The sequence below is a fragment of the Hemicordylus capensis genome, chromosome 6, assembly GCF_027244095.1.
Source record: "Hemicordylus capensis ecotype Gifberg chromosome 6, rHemCap1.1.pri, whole genome shotgun sequence".
Lineage (NCBI taxonomy): Eukaryota > Metazoa > Chordata > Lepidosauria > Squamata > Cordylidae > Hemicordylus > Hemicordylus capensis.
In genome coordinates this window covers 51,254,486-51,272,382 of record NC_069662.1, presented here as the reverse complement: position 1 = coordinate 51,272,382, position 17,897 = coordinate 51,254,486, and the positions used below count along the sequence as shown (strand labels likewise).

Genomic DNA, 17,897 nt, shown 5'->3' with positions numbered 1-17,897 from the left:
GCTTGGTGAAGCAGCTGCTCTGCCTCAAGGCCAGGCTCCTCCTGCTGGGCTATCCTGAGCTGGATGTGGAGGGTGAGTGACTCATGGTCACCCCACCTGTAGCATCACCTCTGTCAGCTCACCCTGGCCAAAGAAAAACAGAATGTGTCAAAGTCTGCCCATTAGTGCTGCTGACACATGCAGGCATGGATGCACAAAACTGTCGGATCCGGGATGATGGACTGGTGCCTTGGGCCAGCATCAATCAGAGGCTGTGGTGGAGCATATGTTGATTTTGGTATGTGTTTGTTACCAATAACCTTTTTTCAGAGCCATACATACAAACACGCACACACACAGCCCATGATGAGTGTGGACTCCCAGTTTCTCAACCACTAGTCCCTGGACCGCTGCTGGTCCGCGAAGGGTTGAGTGCCAGTCCCTGACTGGGAATCAACCCCCCCCCCCCAACAAAACCCTGCAATCAAGGCACTCACTTCCTCAATTTTGCACATGGCATGGAAGAGGAAGAGGAGGAGTATCACAGAAGCGCGGGACTCTGCTTCCGCCTTGCCTCCACATGCTGCTGAGATCTTCCTACAGCTATCTTATTCCCTGTCTTTACAGCTTCAAACTGTATGCTGTGCGGGGACATGGAGTAAAAGGTATGGCAATGGGTGCCACTTGAAGGGCTGCTGGTTCTTGCATGCTCATTGTTTGCAGCCCAAGGTTGGTTGATTGAAACCCAGCTGCCTAGTGCGGCTGAGGCGCCTTGAGAAGGAATGCTGTTTCCCTCTTGCATTGGCGGGGCATTGTGGTCCCTCAGCCCCCTGTAACCTCCTGGTCTGCACCGCCGGTGGAAGACGGCGGTCCCTTTTGTGAGCTCGCCAGGGGGTGGAACCTCTGGCCGGGATCATGCTGTGGTGAGAAGAGGGTTGCCTTGGCTCGGGCTTTGCAGAAAAGGAGTGCAGGTGGACCTTCCTCAGGGGAGGGGGAGCAAGCACACGTCCCAAGGAGGGCTAAGTGGCAGAGGGAGGCGGCGTGCTACAGGGGAGATGCAAGATACCATTTTGTGCATTCATGCAAAAGGGTCATTGGATGAATGGCACTGGAATGAAGTGATCCTGGGGATTTGATGCCCAGCACGGTTCGTGTCCGATCCCAACCGATTTAAAACCAGCTGCCTGTTGCGGCCAAGGCACCTTGAGAGGAAACGCTGTTTCCCTCTTACATTGGTGGGACGTGGTCCCTCGGCCCCCTATAACCCCCTGGTCTGCACCGCTGGTGGAAGACGGCGGTCCCCTTTATGACTTTGCCGGGTGGGGTGGGGGGACAGCCTCTCGCCGGGATCATGAAGTTGGTGAAGGCTAAGCGAGGGAGGGAGGAGGTCTGCCTTGGCTTGCCTCGCAGCTACGCGCGGTCAGCATGTGGGACCATGTGAACTGCGTGGCCCCAAAGGCAGGCTGGTATGATTGGCACACAAAGGGGAGTTGGGAGGGGGGCACGGAAGCATGTGTTGTGAGAGAGGATGGAGGAACACCTGCTACACTCTGGTGCGCAAGCACGGCGGCGGCAGCTCTTACCCAGGCGACCTTCCGAGCACGGTCCGGAGCACCATTGCCTCACCCACCCTGAACAGTGCCTCATCTCCCCAGCGAGGAAGACGAGGCATCCACCACTACAACACCCCACGTCCCCGCCATCTCAGAATCGCCCCCTTCCCTTTAATGCCAGGTCTCCACCGCTCTTCTTCACATTTTCTTTCACCATTAAAAAAAAACCCATTCCCAGCGCCTGCCATGTAACCATTTTTAAGGAGTTTTGGAGGAGCTGTGCGGGTTTCATTAGGTCTGCCTCACAAAGTGCACATCTAAGAGCAGGATCCAGATCAAGTCAGGTGATCATGACCAAGCAGCATTGACAGAAATGAGAGATGATGACTAAATTAATTTCAGTGGGTGTGGGCCTAATGTCGTCTTAATCCAGCCCTGCGACTACACAACTCCTGCTAAAACTCCACCTCCATCATGAGAGGGTTAAATTGTAGACTTCGGGCTCTGCTGACAACTTGCCCAGCTCTCCTCTCCTCACTTTCTTTTTGCTTTGCTTGACATCCAGCCTGATAAAGAGTTTGGGGGAATTCAAAAGCTTGCTTGTGTGTTGTTTTCGTTGGGCCCATGCAGCTTTTGAATTTTTCTAATGGCCCAACATCCCCTCTCCATTGAGTAATCTGTTCTGAGTGTAGATTCTCTGGTAGCAAATGAGATTTTCAGTACAAACCATGAATCCACTCTCATATTTGCTACCATAGAATCTACACTCAGACCACCTCAGAAACAACAGAACCCTGTACCCCATGGGTTAGCAACCCCATGGGAGTGGCTGGCACCCTATGTGCACTACACCACCACTCACTCTGGGCCACCCCAGCACCCTCCAAGTGCACGTATGGGGCTGCTGAAACCTCCATTAGACCTTATAGGGAAAATCCTTAAAGATGAGTAAACTTCAACTATTCACCAAAAACCAGCCCTTTGCCCAATCCCTCTGCAATTTGGGTGGTAGCCTCCACCCATTAGGCACTACCACCTCACCACACTCTTCCACCCCAGATCCCACTTTATGACCCAAATCTTCCTCAAAGACACTAAACCTTCAACTATTCACCAAAAACTAGCCCTTTGCCCAATCCCTCTGCAATTAGAGAGCAAGCGTGGTATAGTGGTTAGAGTGCTGGACGAGGACCGGGGAGACCCGAGTTCAAATCCCCATTCAGCCATGAAACTAGCTGGGTAACTCTGGGCCAGTCACTTCTCTCTCAGCCTAACCTACTTCACAGGGTTGTTGTGAAAGGGAAACTCAAGTATGTAGTACACCGCTCTGGGCTCCATGGAGGAAGAGCGGGATATAAATGTAAAAATAACACCACCACCACCACCAAAGGGGCCACAGAAATCACCATCAGCCAATTACAAAAAGCAGCTTTACTGGGAACAGTCTATATTCTGTGACGATATCTATAACAACAGCAACAACATTGACAATAAAATTCAGCCATCCCAGGTCCTTGGGAAGGACTCGATGTCTGGATAAAACAAGCCAGTCAATAACACTTGTCTGACTGTGTAAACAAGAAATAATAATAATAATAATAAATAATCACAACAACGTTGCACACACTGAAGTTAAAAGAAAAATTGGAAGTGAATACATCAGGAGAGTTAGAAAAATCCTAAAGTCCAAACTCAATGGCGGGAACACCATACAAGCCATAAACACCTGGGCTATACCTGTTATCAGATACACTGCAGGAATAATAGACTGGACCCAGGCAGAGCTAGAGACGCTGGATCGTAAGACCAGGAAAATCATGACCATCAATCATGCTCTGCACCCCCGCAGTGATGTAGATAGGCTATACCTCCCTCGCAGCTCAGGTGGAAGAGGAATGCTGCAAGTCCATCAAACAGTAGGGGAAGAGAAAAGAGGCCTTGAAGAATATATCAAGGACAGTGAAGAAGATGCACTTCAAATGGTCAATAATGCGAAACTATTCAACACCAATGAAAGAAAGCAGGCCTACACGAAAGAAGAAGTCAACAACCGAGCAGAAAAATGGAGAAATAAGCCCCTGCATGCTCAATATTTACACAATATAAGTGGAAAATCAGACATCACCAAGACCTGGCAATGGCTTAAGAATGGCAACTTGAAGAAAGAAACAGAGGGTTTAATACTGGCTGCACAAGAACAGGCACTAAGAACAAATGCAATAAGAGCAAATGTCGAAAAATCCACAACAAACAGCAAGTGCCGCCTTTGTAAAGAGGCGGATGAAACAGTGGACCACCTAATCAGCTGTTGTAAAAAGATCGCACAGACTGACTACAAACAAAGGCATGACAAGGTAGCAGGGATGATACACTGGAACATCTGCAAAAAATACAAGCTACCTGTAGCCAAGAATTGGTGGGACCATAAAATTGAAAAAGTTGAAGAAAATGAAGATGTAAAAATATTATGGGACTTCCGACTACAAACAGACAAACATCTGCCACACAATACACCAGATATCACTGTAGTCGAGAAGAAAGAAAAACAAGTTAAAATAATTGACATAGCAATACCAGGGGATAGCAGAATAGAAGAAAAGAAATAGAAAAAATCACCAAATACAAAGATCTACAAATTGAAATTGAAAGGCTGTGGCAGAAAAAGACCAAAATAATCCCAGTGGTAATTGGCGCCCTGGGTGCGGTTCCAAAAGACCTTGAAGAGCACCTCAACACCATAGGGGCCACAGAAATCACCATCAGCCAATTACAAAAAGCAGCTTTACTGGGAACAGCCTATATTCTGCGACGATATCTATAACCATTGACAATAAAATTCAGCCATCCTAGGTCCTTGGGAAGGACTCGATGTCTGGATAAAACAAACCAGTCAATAACACCTGTCTGACTGTGCAAACAAGAGAAATAATAATAAATAATAATAATAATTTGGGTGGTAGCCTCCACCCATTAGGCACTACCACCTCACCACACTGTTCCACCCCAGATCCCACTTTATGCCCCAAATCTGCCTCAAAGACACTAAACCTTCAACAATTCACCAAAAATCAGCCCTTTGTCCAATTCCTCTGCAATTTGGGTGGTAGACTCCACCCATTAGGCACTTAACTTAAACTGAGTAGTACCTCACTGCCTTGTGGGTGGGAGTGGGTTGTAGTTGGCACATGGCAGTTGACAATTGGCACTGTCTAAAAGTCAGTCAAAATGAATAGAAGAAATGAAGGTGTGTAATGAATCCTCATAAGGATTTATTGAGTGAAAGTTATTATACACCAAAGAATCCGAACACTTAAAAAATAGTGACCACACATTTTGCTCCATAACTCCACTTTTATAAGGGCTAGAGCTTAGCTTTTTAAAAAAAATGAAAGCTGGGAATCTGGGGAAATTAATAGGACAGATCCAGAATCCGAATCGATTCGATTCAGATCAGCCACGATTCGGATCCGAATCGAATTTGGGGTGATTCGGATGGGTCAGATTCGGATCCCAATCAAAACAGGGCTGTTTTGATTCGGTTACAAATCGAAACACAGAAAATCCGAATTGCACAACCCTAATTAACAGCACTCTGGCCCACAGTGCATGGGTGGGGGGAGCGCCGGTGAGGCCGAGAGCCGCTACTGCCACAGAGCCGCCACCAGGGAGCTGCCGCCACTAGAGCTGGTAATATACCTTCTTGCCCATAATCCCATACCCATTTTAAGAGATGCAATTCCCTTTCACAAGCAGGGCAATCAAGCCGCTCGAATCAGGCCAAACTGGTTTGACCCTAACCAGTTCTGCACACCCCTACTTCACTTACATCTCTTATGCAGGAATGCCCTCTTGTGGCCAAATGTCATCATTACAGGCTTTATCACCACCTATATTTCAGTGCTTCCTGCTTTCTTTTTCTGGCTTCATGAAGAACCAATCAAGTTAGACCAAACTACACTTTGTCGTTTCGTCTATCCCAGGGGCATACAACTCGAATGCCCCGATGGGCCAGAAGCAACCACAACTTGATGTGTGGGGACTTAGGCCAATTTTCAGCACATTAATTATTGCATTAAAATTTATTATTTAAAGTATTAATGAAAATGAGGGGGCAGAGAGTTGGAGGGGAGAAAGGAAGAGGAAAGAGGGATAAGAGATGGTGTCAGTGGGTTCTGACCCAGGGCAAGAGGTGTCTGGTCTCCTCCAGCAGCCAACTGCATTAAATCACTTCTGCTCATAAGCAGAACAGCAGTTCCTCATGGCTTTTGCTGTTGCACGAATTAGCAACCCATGGGGGCGGTTGGCACCCTCTTTGCACTAGACCACCACTCACTCTGGGCCACCCCAGCACCCCACAAGTGGCTTTAAGGTTTTTCTCCATAGGGAAGAATGGAGGTTTCAACAGCCCCATAACTGCACTTGGGGGGTGCTGGGGTGGCCCAGAGAGAGGGTGCCAACCACCACCATGGGTTGCTAACCCATGGGGTACTGGGTTTTGTTGTTTCTGTTCTGAGTGTAGATTCTTTGGTATCATATAAGATTTTCAATGACAAACCATGAATCCACTCTCATTGCTATCCTTAAATACACATAAACTTCAAAAATCACTTAAAAATCAGCCCTTTGCCCAATTCCTTTCAAATAATTCTGATAGCTTCCTTGCCCCACTTGGGCACTACCACCCACCACACTCCACTCTAGGACACCCCTTTCTCCCCGACATGAAGCTATACATTTGCTGCAATCCTCATTATTCTCTATGAGGAATTCAAAAATAATTTTAAAATTCACCAATAATCAGAGGAGTGTCCGATTGCCTTTGAACTTTGTGGGTGGTAGGCACCCCTGGGTGTCTACCACCTACCCCAGTTTTGTGCCCCTAGGTGCTCCACAATAGGGGATATGGGCTGGTTTGTGTCCCATTATACCCTATGAGAAAAATAATTAAAAATATTTCAAATATTCATTAAAAAATCATAGGGGTGTCAGATTGCTTCAGGGTTTGCATGGTTGTTGGCACCCATGGGTGTTCCACAATAGGGAATAATGGGCTGGTTCAAGTCCCATTATACCCTATGAGAAAAAAATTAAAATAAATTTCAAAAATTCATTAAAAAATCATACGAGTGTCCGATTGCTTTGGGGTTTGGGTGGCAGGTACCCCTGGGTGCCAGCTACCACCCTACCTATTTTTGGATGTCCAAACTGGTTCAAACTGGTTCAAAACGGTTCGAATTCAAACCGAACCAAGGGGAGGTTTAAGCAAAACCAAAACCAAACCACCCCCTTCTGGTTCAAACCCGGTTCAAATTCAAACCGAACCGGGCAAACCGGTTTTGTGTACATCCCTACTGGTATAGTGTTTTTGAGTGTTCAAAGCATTTAACCAAGGGTGTTTGCAGACTCTGTTTGAAACTGCAGGTTCCTTTCCCTTGTCCACTCCTGAACCAGATGGTGTACTTCCTCACTGCGTAATTTCACAATGCCATCTGCTGGCCATTTGCTGCCAATCCGCGATGAGAATAAACTTATCAGAAAGTAAGTGACCCTATACAATCAATGTTTGGGGGCTAGTCTTTGTGTGTTTCTCTTCCAGGCTGCAGCTGGTCCCCTATGGTATTGTGGTCCGATGGCTGTTTTCCTCAGAGTGATAATCTACTGGTTGAGAGAGATTCTCACCTGTTTGGAAAGTTATTTCCTACAGCATGATCTCTGCTGCGGTCACCTTCTGTTCTATGACATCATCAGGCTGGAACCTCATGCAACAGTTGCCATCAGGGTAGTGGTAGAGAACCTAGCGAGGGGGAGGGCTACGCCTTCATCTGTGCTGGAGAACCGCTTCACCCAAACTCCTGTGGCCCTCCCCCTGCTGAGCATAACGTTTGAATTGTCTTTGTGGTCCTCGGAAAAATGGAAGTCCTGAATACCGCCCCTTGTACAAGTTTGTCATCCTAGCTGTACTTCCTCCTTGCCTGCTTTTCATTCTGGGCCCACAGACATCGCCACAGGATTGCTAATCCCTGCAACTCAGTAGCAAGTGAGTAATGGCAGGGAGAAGATTAGAAAAGGAGACATAATGCTTTCAGTGGCTTTGTATTTTTTTCCCTCTACTGGGTAGGTGTGGGTGAAGGGGCAATAGCAGAAATGAATAATGGCTTGTTTTTCACCTCCAGCAAGCCCTTGATGTGGCCTTCACCTTTCCCTCTGACCTTCGGGGTTTGGCTGGCATCTCTGCTAATACTGAAGGACTACTCCCCTCCTTAGTTCCTGAAAGATGGAGAACCCTCTGGAGAGCACGGGCAGGTAACCGGTTTTCTGTCTCAAACACTGAGATGTTTCTTGGACAGCAACATGCCCCTATCTAGGTTTACCAAGTGGCACCACAAAGATTTATGGTGGAACTTTAAACAAATTGGTACAACTTGGGACCCACTAAGCCAACTGGAACTCATTAGCTTTGTATTATGGACTGCCAGTCAGTGGCATAGCGACCGTAAAATAAGGGGGGATAAATGTCCCTGGGTCGTGAGGGCTCCAGGGGCCACCAGAGCATCCCAGCTAGTCATGCAAGCACTTTGTTCACTGGTTGGGTACTCTTTGCTCTCCCTGAAGCACCAGCCAGCAAAGTACTCACCTGACCAGCTGGCAGAGACCAACCAGTGGCATTTCCGGGCTCATTGTTGGCTACACGCCCACGTCAATGTACTTCCAGCATTGATGTAGGGGGCATGGCTAGTGTGGGGGCTGCCACAAAGGTAGGTGGTAGAAGGGGCCATTGCAAGCCTTTCTATTGGCAAAAAGATGCCAGTTGCTGCCAGTTGCTTAACGATCTTCCTGATTTTGCCATCAGCAAGCAAAGACACAAAGTTTACTGGGCTCCTTGTGGGTCACTACACATGGCTAATGGTCTGTGTGCAGATTGGTAGGTCACCAGCAGGGTTGGCTCCAAGTTTTAGGGGGCCCTTGGCAAACTGCTCTCCATGGGTCCCCTTCTGTCTGGTTGAGTCCTGTGAGAATTGCTCTGCCTTCACCACACAAAAGCTGTGCATACAGAGGTGGACTCAGGGATCAGTAGCAGGTTCCCAGCAGCTGCCAATGATCCTGACTCTGGTCACCAGACCCTTTTTAGGAGTCGAGCTCAGGGCTGAGTATTTATTTGAGGCCCTCCTTCCATCTCGCTGCACGCTGTGTCCATGCACTTTTTGCCAATTTGGTCGCTGTCCCACTAAATATGATAGGTTTTCAGTGAGGTGAATTCCTGCCTAGTGGTCAATCAAAAATACAAAAGGTTTTCTAACAATGGTCAGTAGGTTGATTTATTTTCAGTGGGATTCCTGAATTCAGTTCATAGCTGGGGAAACAAATGCTTATTGATTGAAATAAAAGCCTCCCCGTCTCTGACAACTTTTAAAAGGCAAGTCAAGACACATCTGTTCACCCAGGCTTTTAATTCGATTTACAGTTTTAATAGTTAACACTTTTAACATATTTTAAATTTTAAATTGTTGTAATGTGTTAATTTTATTTTAATGGTCTTTTAAAAATTGTAAACCTCCCAGAGATGTGAGTATGGGGCAGTACAGAAATTTGTTACATACATATATACATACATAGATACATAGATCATACTAAATATTCAGAGGCCGGATCCATGTTAGTCACAAGCACTTAATGCCAGAAATGATTGTGGAATGATGTCTGAGATGGCCTGGCCTCTTGACTCCTCCCAGGAAAGGTAGAGAGGAGAAAATGCTGTGAAATGCTAAGCTCTTTCCAGAAATCTTTTGGAAGAGGTGCCCTTTCCCTGATTTTTGTAGCAATGTTCTGCTAGGGCAGAGTATACCACACTCTGACACACGTTGAGACCACCACCCCCATAGTTGGCATTCAGGCATCAGCAAAGAAATCTCCACTGTGAGCTTCTTCACAGACCTTATCAGTTGAGCTTCAACACCATTTTCCTCTTTGCTTCTTATGACAGTGATATCATCCTGTAGTCAGCCATTGCGTAGCTAGCCAATGTCACTGAAGAGAATTCAGAGCAAGAAGAATGCCTGTTCAGAAAGCATTGCCCTTATTCTGAATTACCTGTGCTATCTGTAACACTTTCACATAGGGTTGGTTCAATCAATAGGGCCTGGCAGCAGAAGTGAAGTGGTGCATCAAGACCATGCCCATTGGGATTTCCTCCATGAATAACCTCACACCCTCCAGCATATCCCCTATTTGCATGTGGGGGCTGTTCATCTGAATGGTCCCTAAACATGTACTCCAAATATGTGTTTAAACAAGTGTTTGGAGTGTGTGTTTAGGGGCCATAGGATAAATAGCATACACATTTGATTAAGGGAAGGAGTGAAGGAGGATTAAGGGAAGCACCAGGAGTTACAGGAGAGGAGAGCTGGTCTTGTGGTAGCAAGCATGACTTGCCCCCTTAGCTAAGCAGGGTCTGCCCTGGTTGTATATGAATGGGAGACTAGAAGTGCGAGCACTGGAAGATAGTCCCCTCAGGGGATGGAGCCGCTCTGGGCAGAGCAAAAGGTTTCAAGTTCCCTCCTTGGCTTCTCCAAGATAGGGCTGAGAAAGATTCCTGCCTGCAACCTTGGAGAAGCCGCTGCCAGTCTGTGAAGACAATACGGAGCTAGATAGACCAATGGTCTAACTCAGTATATGGCAGTTTCCTATGTTCATATGAGGGCACTGAGAGACATCTATGAAGGACTTCCCAATGGGAGTGCTTTTGGCATACCCCTTCCTGTTCATGTTTGCTGCCGGGCCATATTGTTTGAACCAGCCCATAGTCAGATTTAACTGGCTGCCTGATGACAATAATTGCTGTTGCTGGAAGAAAGGGTATTTTTCAAACAAAAAATGGCACCACAGTGGCAGTCAGATTGGGTTGTGGACAGCATGAAGTAGTGTGAAAACAGTACTCTTTGGGGAGCTTTTTGGAAAATCCCCTCCTCCAAAAGTACTCTTTTCATATCCGAAATGATTGCTGGAGAACATTTGGCTCCAGCATAATAGAAACTATCTTCCAAAAGGCATATAGAATAAATAACATTCAGAATTTGCAATATTTTTGATTTTGAGATTTTGATGTTAAATGTATATAATTTTTGAATTGCAAAACAGTATAAAAATTGAAAGCTGAAATATTTCATCATTGTTGCTAAGGGTTGTGCACGAACCGAATTTTGTGATTCGGTTCAAATTTGGACCAAATTAAAATCTAACTGCTGGTCCATGAACTGGTTTGGTCAAACTGTCCTGCCGGTCTAGTCCATTCCACCAAACCAGTTTGGCAGTTTGAAGGACTATGCTTTAAAGGGGCATAGGATTCCCCTTTACAAGCAAAAGAGTGGAGGAATCTTTGAAAATCTTCTAAAGCAGGGCCAGGGGGTGGAGAGAGAACACCGCTACAGGTAGATTAAGGTTCTTACTGTTCCTTGAAGCCCCCCTGGAGCAGCCCAAGTGTGTGGCACTCCCTCCAGCAACCCGCCTGTGTGGTAGCGACACTGATCTAGCCTCAACAGATGCACGAAGGCTGAAACTGTGCAACTGCATGAGCATATTGCTGGAGAGAGTGCTTTGAGAGGTGGCGGTTGCAGGGCTGGTAAGAACCAATCTACTTTTAAAGGTGGTCTCTTGCTGCCCCCCTCCGACTGCCCTTTAAAAAATTTTCATGGATTACCCCACCCCTTTGCTTGTAAAGGGGAATCCTCACCGGATTCCCCTTTACAAGCATAGCCCCTCGAACTGTCGATCTGGTTTGGGATCAAACGGTTCATGCACACCGCTATTGTTGATGCTTATCTAAAGCAAAGTTATGTTGCCCTAAAACTCTTACATCCGACAGCATCATAACTAGAATTGCATTTTAATCCATAACTAGCTGGGCTGGGCGCAGAGCATCTGTGCCTCGTGCCAGCCCACCCACCGCTGCTGTCCCCACCCCACACCACCACACCAGCATGCCCGGCTTTCTGGCTGGCCACTCCCCCTTCCCCCACTTCTGTTCCCCCCACACACACCTTCTGGCAGGCCGGCAGGCCGGTCCGCCTCCTCTCCCCCCAGCCCACGCTTTCTGGCTTGCGGGCTGGCCAGAAAGCCGGCGAGCCTCCTCCTCCTCCTGGTGGGCAGGTGACCGGGCCAGGCTGGCCCACTGCAGCCTCCTCCGGCCGACTGGCAGCCGGGCCAGGGCCAGGCTGGCCCACCACTGCCGCCGCCTCTTCCCGGCGGGTGGCCACATGGGCCAAGTCAGCCCGCCTCCTCTGGCCGACCGGCAGCTGGGTCAGGGCCAGGCCAGCCTGCCCCTACCTCCTCTTCCAGCCACCTCCTCCTCCCGGCAGGTGGCCGGGCCAGGCCGGCCTGCCGCCATCACCGCCTCCTCCCCGCAGGTGGTCGGGCCAGGCTGGCCCACTGCCGCCTCCTCTGGCCAACCAGTGGCTGGGCCACACCAGCCCGCTGCCACCATTGTCTCCTGTCCCATCACTATCCCCAGGCAGCTGCTCTCGCGATTGCTGCCACACATGGGATTAGTGACGGGTACATTTAGGAGAATTAAATATATATATTGTATTGTTTAAAAAGTCAATTTTTCTTTAAAAAATAACATTAAAAGTTTATTAGAGCCTTTATACTATACATTTAGCCACTTAATGGTGCAGCAGGGAAACGACCTGACTAGCAAGCCAGAGGTTGCCAGTTCATATCCCCGCTGGTACCTATACCAGGCAGCAGCGATATAGGAAGATGCTGAAAGGCATCATCTCGTACTGCATGGGAAGAGGCAATGGTAAACCCCTCCTGTATTCTCCCAAAGAAAACCACAGGGCTCTATGGGTGCCAAGAGTTGACACCGACCCGATGGCACACTTTACTTTTCCTTTTACTATACATTTAAACCAGTTGGAACGAACTAGTTTAACTGTACTATCCTGCTTTCCCACAAAGAATCCTGGGAATTTAGTACTGTGTGAGAGCTTACTACTGATCCCTAGACCTTTCACTGTCCTACAGTTTGTATGTTGAGAGCCAATCCATGACTGTAAAACAAGTCTGAATTTGATTTAAATGTGCAATGTAGACATAGCCTTTTTAATTTTTTGTGAGCAGATTAGGAAATGTTCTCAATAAATATTGGCAATATTAGTTTAGCATTACTATTTCTACTTGGCTGTCCATTCCGTCACAGACTCAAGGGGTGGATGTGGTAAAGGTCAGCTACCTAGCAATACCATATTATTGGTATTATGTTTTCAGCTACATCTGTGACTGGTCTTATTATTTCCTGCATTACAGCAAAACCCAAGGCCTAGACAATCAGGCTGTGGACAACACACTCCAAAATCTAAATAACCAGGCTGGAGACGACAAATTCCACGACGAAAAGGAGCAAACAGGGAAAAGCAAATCCCAAGATCTATATGAGCAGGCCGAAGACAGTATACCGCAAGATCTAAATGAGCAGGCCGAAGACAGTATACCGCAAGATCTAAATGAGCAGGCCGAAGACAGTATACCGCAAGATCTAAATGAGCAGGCCGAAGACAGTATACCGCAAGATCTAAATGAGCAGGCCGAATACAGTATACCGCAAGACCTAAATGAGCAGGCTGAAGACAGTTTACCCCAAGACCTAAATGAGCAGGCAGAGGAACAGATTGCAACTGTGGTGGAAGTACCAGAGCAGCAGCTTCAAGATGAAGAGCCTTTCTTGCCTTCACACAAGGTGTCTATGACAGATCCAGAAGATGAATCATACAGCTCTACAGCCCCTGAGCAAACTTCGGATGAGTAAGTCGCCTTCTGGCATTTTAGCATGCAGATTGTGCTTCACATCAGAAGCTGTCAGGGTGTCCCTCCTTTCAGAGGTGCACCTAGGTTATTTTGGAGCCTGGACCTAAAGGCCTTTGGAGCCCTGCCCCCCACTTCAAGTTAAGCATCATCCCCCTATACACAAACACACACAGACACCATGACACACACAGTATTTTTAACAAGTGTGTACCTGAGGGCACAAACAGCAACTGAACTCACAAGAATATAAGAATACCTAACAGGTATATTTATGCGAATATGCATTAGCAGAAATGTTTCAATAGGCAACTTAATATATTCCCATCCCACATATTTCTTTTCCCACTCTGTCTCTAAAGCACCTGGCACAGGTTACAATCACACTTGGCCGCCCAGTGCAGCATGGGCCATTGGCGCGGCACGACAACCACACCACCCAGGACAGACTAAAGAGGATTTGGGAGCCCCCAAGGGGTGTGGAGGCCTCGAAGTCCAGGGGTAAGAGCTCCTCTGCCTCCGTTCATTGTTTTGAGCCATGAAAAGAGTTGTTTTTATTGGGATGCTTCTCAAGAGCCTTTTGTAGTGCAGCATGTCCTAAATGTATTTTCATTCTGTAGGCGCAGCGGGGAAGTGACTTGACTAGCAAGCCAGAGGTTGCTGGTTCGAATCCCCGCTGGTATGTTTCCCATACTATGGGAAACTCCTATATTGGGCAGCAGCAATAGAGGAAGATGTTGAAAGGCATCGTCTCATACTGCGCAGGAGGAGGCAATGGTAAACCCCTCCTCTATTCTACCAAAGACAATCACAGGACTCTGTGGGCACCAGGAGTCGACACCAATTCGACGGCACACTTTACCTCTTAAAGACATTCAGCTCCTTGTCTTTTAAAAGCCCCATTACGATAGACATCTCCATTGCTCAAACCAGGGCTGACTCCAGGTTCAAAGGGAACCCTGGGCAAAATGTCTTCCAGTGGGCCCCTGTCTGTGTTGGTACCTGCTTTGAATTATTTCAGATATATGCGACCTAATGGCACAGTGGGAGGTAACTTGCAGATTGTTGGTTCGAATCCCCTCTGGTTGTGTTTCATACTGTGTGGGAGATGGCAATGGTAAACCCCTCCTGTATTTTACCAAAGAAAACCACATGGCTCTGTGGTTGCCAGGAGTCGACATCGACTTGAATGCACAACTTTACTCTGTGTGTGTGTGTGTGTGTGTGTGTATACACACGCACACACACACATATATATATACACACACACATATACACATGCATGCATGCATACATACATACCTAAAATAACATAAGAACTTCACTTCCAAAAGCTGTGGTGAAAGCTGATGGCTTAACTTGCTTTAAAAGGGTACTTAGCAAATTATTGGAAGAGAAGTCTGTTAGTGGTTATTAGCCTGTGAAGCTAATGGAACCTCCATGTTCATAGACAGTTACCTCCATGTTCTGAATAATAGTTGCTGGGGGACAAACAAGGGAAGGTTGTTGCCTTCATGTCCTAAATCCAGAAGACCTCTTATTTTATTCTTATCACTTGCCCAGACTAGGTAATACCAGGTTGAGATGGTCTTGCAATCCGGCATACCATCCAGATTTGTATTAAGGTCTAACTTAGAGGTGAGCAAAGTTCAGAACTGCAGAGTTTGAAATATGAATCCTGGAGCTTCCAAACGAAGCCAAGCTTCCAAACTAGGCCAAGCCTAGTTTAGAGTTCAGCCCCCAGCCTCCGTACCACTGCAGCTGTCCCATTTCCTTTTCCACTAAAGCAGACTGCAGCAACAGTGAGGAGGGCTGCTGCTGCTGCTGCATCATGGTAGGTACCAACAGGGGGGGGAAAGCAAAGAAATTTAGTTTCCCAAGACTTCCAGTAGTACTGGGAAACTATATCTCTCCGAAAGCATGGTTCTCCCCATGCTCTTGCTAGCTAATGAAGGCTACACCAGCAGCTATGCTTGGCACCGCCATTGGCAAGAGGTAAGTTTAAGAGGAACAGGGGCAGGAGAGAAGCACTTGTGAGAGGAACACAGGGACATAGGAAGCTGGAGTCTGTCCCAGCCGTATCTGGAGATGCCAGGGAGGGAACTTGGAACCCTCTGTATGCAAGCAGGTGAGTGCTCTTCCCCTTCCCCTAAGGGAGATATCTTACAGTGCTCACACATGTAGTCTCCCATTCAAATGCAGACCAGGGCAGACTCTGCTTAGCAAAGGGGACGATTCACGCTTGCTACCACAAGACCAACTCTTCTCAAACTAGACCAGCTCTCCTCAAGCTGAGTGGAGGTCTCTGAGCCTCCCCTGCAGAGAGGACGGCAAATGTTTGGTGTACCCTTCATCTGAATGCCATGCAACAATCACGTTGCACTTCCTGTTCTATGTTGATACCTTTGTGTCCCAGCCCTTTAGCCAACTCTCCGGTCACAACCTTGCTCTTTTAAAATAGTTTCCACTTGACAGAAGCAATGCATCACAATCACCATGCTTTTCTTCCAGAACTATTGTCTTATTCATTTCCAGATTTATGTGGATGTAACTACTTAGGTCTCTGATTAATCAACAGAGATTTTTTAATCAGATGCCAACCAAAGTTCACCATGTGTGCAGGCTGCTGTAAAGTTTACAGCATTGCTTCACACTAGCCCACAGCAAGGTGGGACAGTGCGTGATGATATCTCCCTGCCCTTAAACTGGCAAGATTGAGCTGTGTGGGATAACCTCCAGGGACTTCATGTGCATTTTTCCTCGTCATTGAGTCCCACTGGGTTGAGTGCGTGACGCTTGTTTCAGATAAGTGGGAGTAGGCTCAGGCTGGCAGTGTGAGAAAAGAGGCATGAATAATGCTGACACAGCAGCAGAGGCAGAAATTCCATCTCCTCCCTCCCAAAGCTGCCTTGGAAGCCAAGAGTGGTAGAAAGGGGAAGTATAAATGTTGTCAGTGAATAAATAAATACATGCAATCACTCATATTTATGTCTTTATTTGAAACATTCATATCTCCACCCCCAGCAATATTGATTTCTCCAAGGAAGCTCTGAGAGCGTGTAGAAATTTCCCCTCTATCCAGTTTTCTTCCCACTATGCTTTTCACTCAATTATAATGTGTGTTGTTTTTTTAAAAATAAAAATATTACCTGCCTTTCTGCTAAATTTTTTCTAAAGGTGTTTTACCAAAAATACAGCCAATTAAAAGAGTAAAGTAAAAATAAAGTTCTGCCTTGAAGTCGGTGTCAACTCTTGGAGACCACAGAGCCATTTTAAAGGTAAAGTAAAGTGTGCTGTTGAGTCAGTGTCGACACCTGGCGACCTCTGTGGTTGTCATTGGTAGAATACAGGAAGGGTTTACCATTGCCATCTCCCGCGCAGTATGAGACGATGCCTTTCAGAATCTTCTTATATCGCTGCTACCCAATATAGGTGTTTCTCATAGTCTGGGAAACATACCAGCGGGGATTCAAACCGGCAGCCTCTGGCTTGCTAGTCATGTCACTTCCCCATTTTGCCAATAGGTGGCTAATTAAAAGAGCAGCACAGCACTAATACCATACAAACAATAAGAAAGCTAGAGAGAGAAGGAGCAGATAAGGAATGCTCTAAATGCAGTTCAGTGCGGCACAGTCAACAACTGGGAGAAACCAAGAGCTCTTTTAATAGGGCAAAAGCCTCTTTAAAAGGGGAGCTTTTCACTTGATGGCAGCAGCAGCAGAGGCAGAACTATCACTCTGAAGGGCGATAGAAAATTGGAAATACTTTAGTGCTGCAATACTCTTCTCCACTGCCTGCAGCCCATTCCACAATTTTTGAGACACAGCTTGACTGTTAGGGGCGGTTTCAGGGCGGTTTCAAGCTGTTCCGCCATTCCAGCTCTGAAGGTGTTATACACATACAATAGGCTTTTGCAGGGCATTCCGAGCTGTTCCGATCCATTTTTAGCTCTGACAGGGTTAATAAAAGTGTAATATTTGTACTACTATCAGAGAGGGTCGAATACATATTTTGTGGATAAAATTTCTCACATTTGGGCTGAGCTGGATTCCATGGTTATTGCAGTGTCTACTGTGAAGCTGTCCAGCAACTCCTCTTACGAGATTAGATTGGATCATTTTCAGTTTGTGACTCCTGATGGACAAACTGATTTGGACTGTGCGCTTTACAACCTGTTCTCTTGACCCTTGCCCAACTTGGCTTATCTCCTCTGATAATTATATTATCAGAGAGGGTCTGGTAAATATTATAAATGCTTCTCTGAGGGAGTGCAGGATGCTTCCTTGCCTTAAGGAGGCTATTATTAGACCACTTTTGAAGAAACCTGTACTGGAAACCTTGGAGTTAGCTAATTACAGACCTGTTTCCAATCTTCCATGGTTGGGCAAAGTGATTGAGCAGGTGGTGGCCTCTCAGCTCCAGGCAGTTTTGGATAATGCAGATTATCTAGACTCATTTCAAACTGGTTTTCATGTGGGCTATGGGGTTGAGACTGCCTTGGTCGGCCTGATGGAAGATCTCCAAATGGCTATCGACAGAGGGAATGTGACTCTGCTGATCCTTTTG

General features: G+C 46.8%; 1 protein-coding gene across 3 annotated transcripts in view; it reads left to right on the top strand.

The window, feature by feature from the left end:
- The window catches only part of LOC128330458 (uncharacterized), an 86,744-nt gene that overhangs the window by 13,249 nt on the left and 55,598 nt on the right, over window positions 1-17,897 (top strand). For 2 of the 3 annotated variants that reach the window (XM_053263402.1, XM_053263401.1), the window contains exons 2-3: window positions 7,706-7,835; window positions 12,837-13,331. In XM_053263402.1, the coding sequence (XP_053119377.1) occupies window positions 7,807-7,835; window positions 12,837-13,331 (524 nt within the window). In that variant the 5' untranslated portion in view covers window positions 7,706-7,806. Of the gene's footprint in view, window positions 1-7,124; window positions 7,570-7,705; window positions 7,836-12,836; window positions 13,332-17,897 lie in introns of those variants that run through there. The other variant, XM_053263400.1, reaches the window with a different exon arrangement.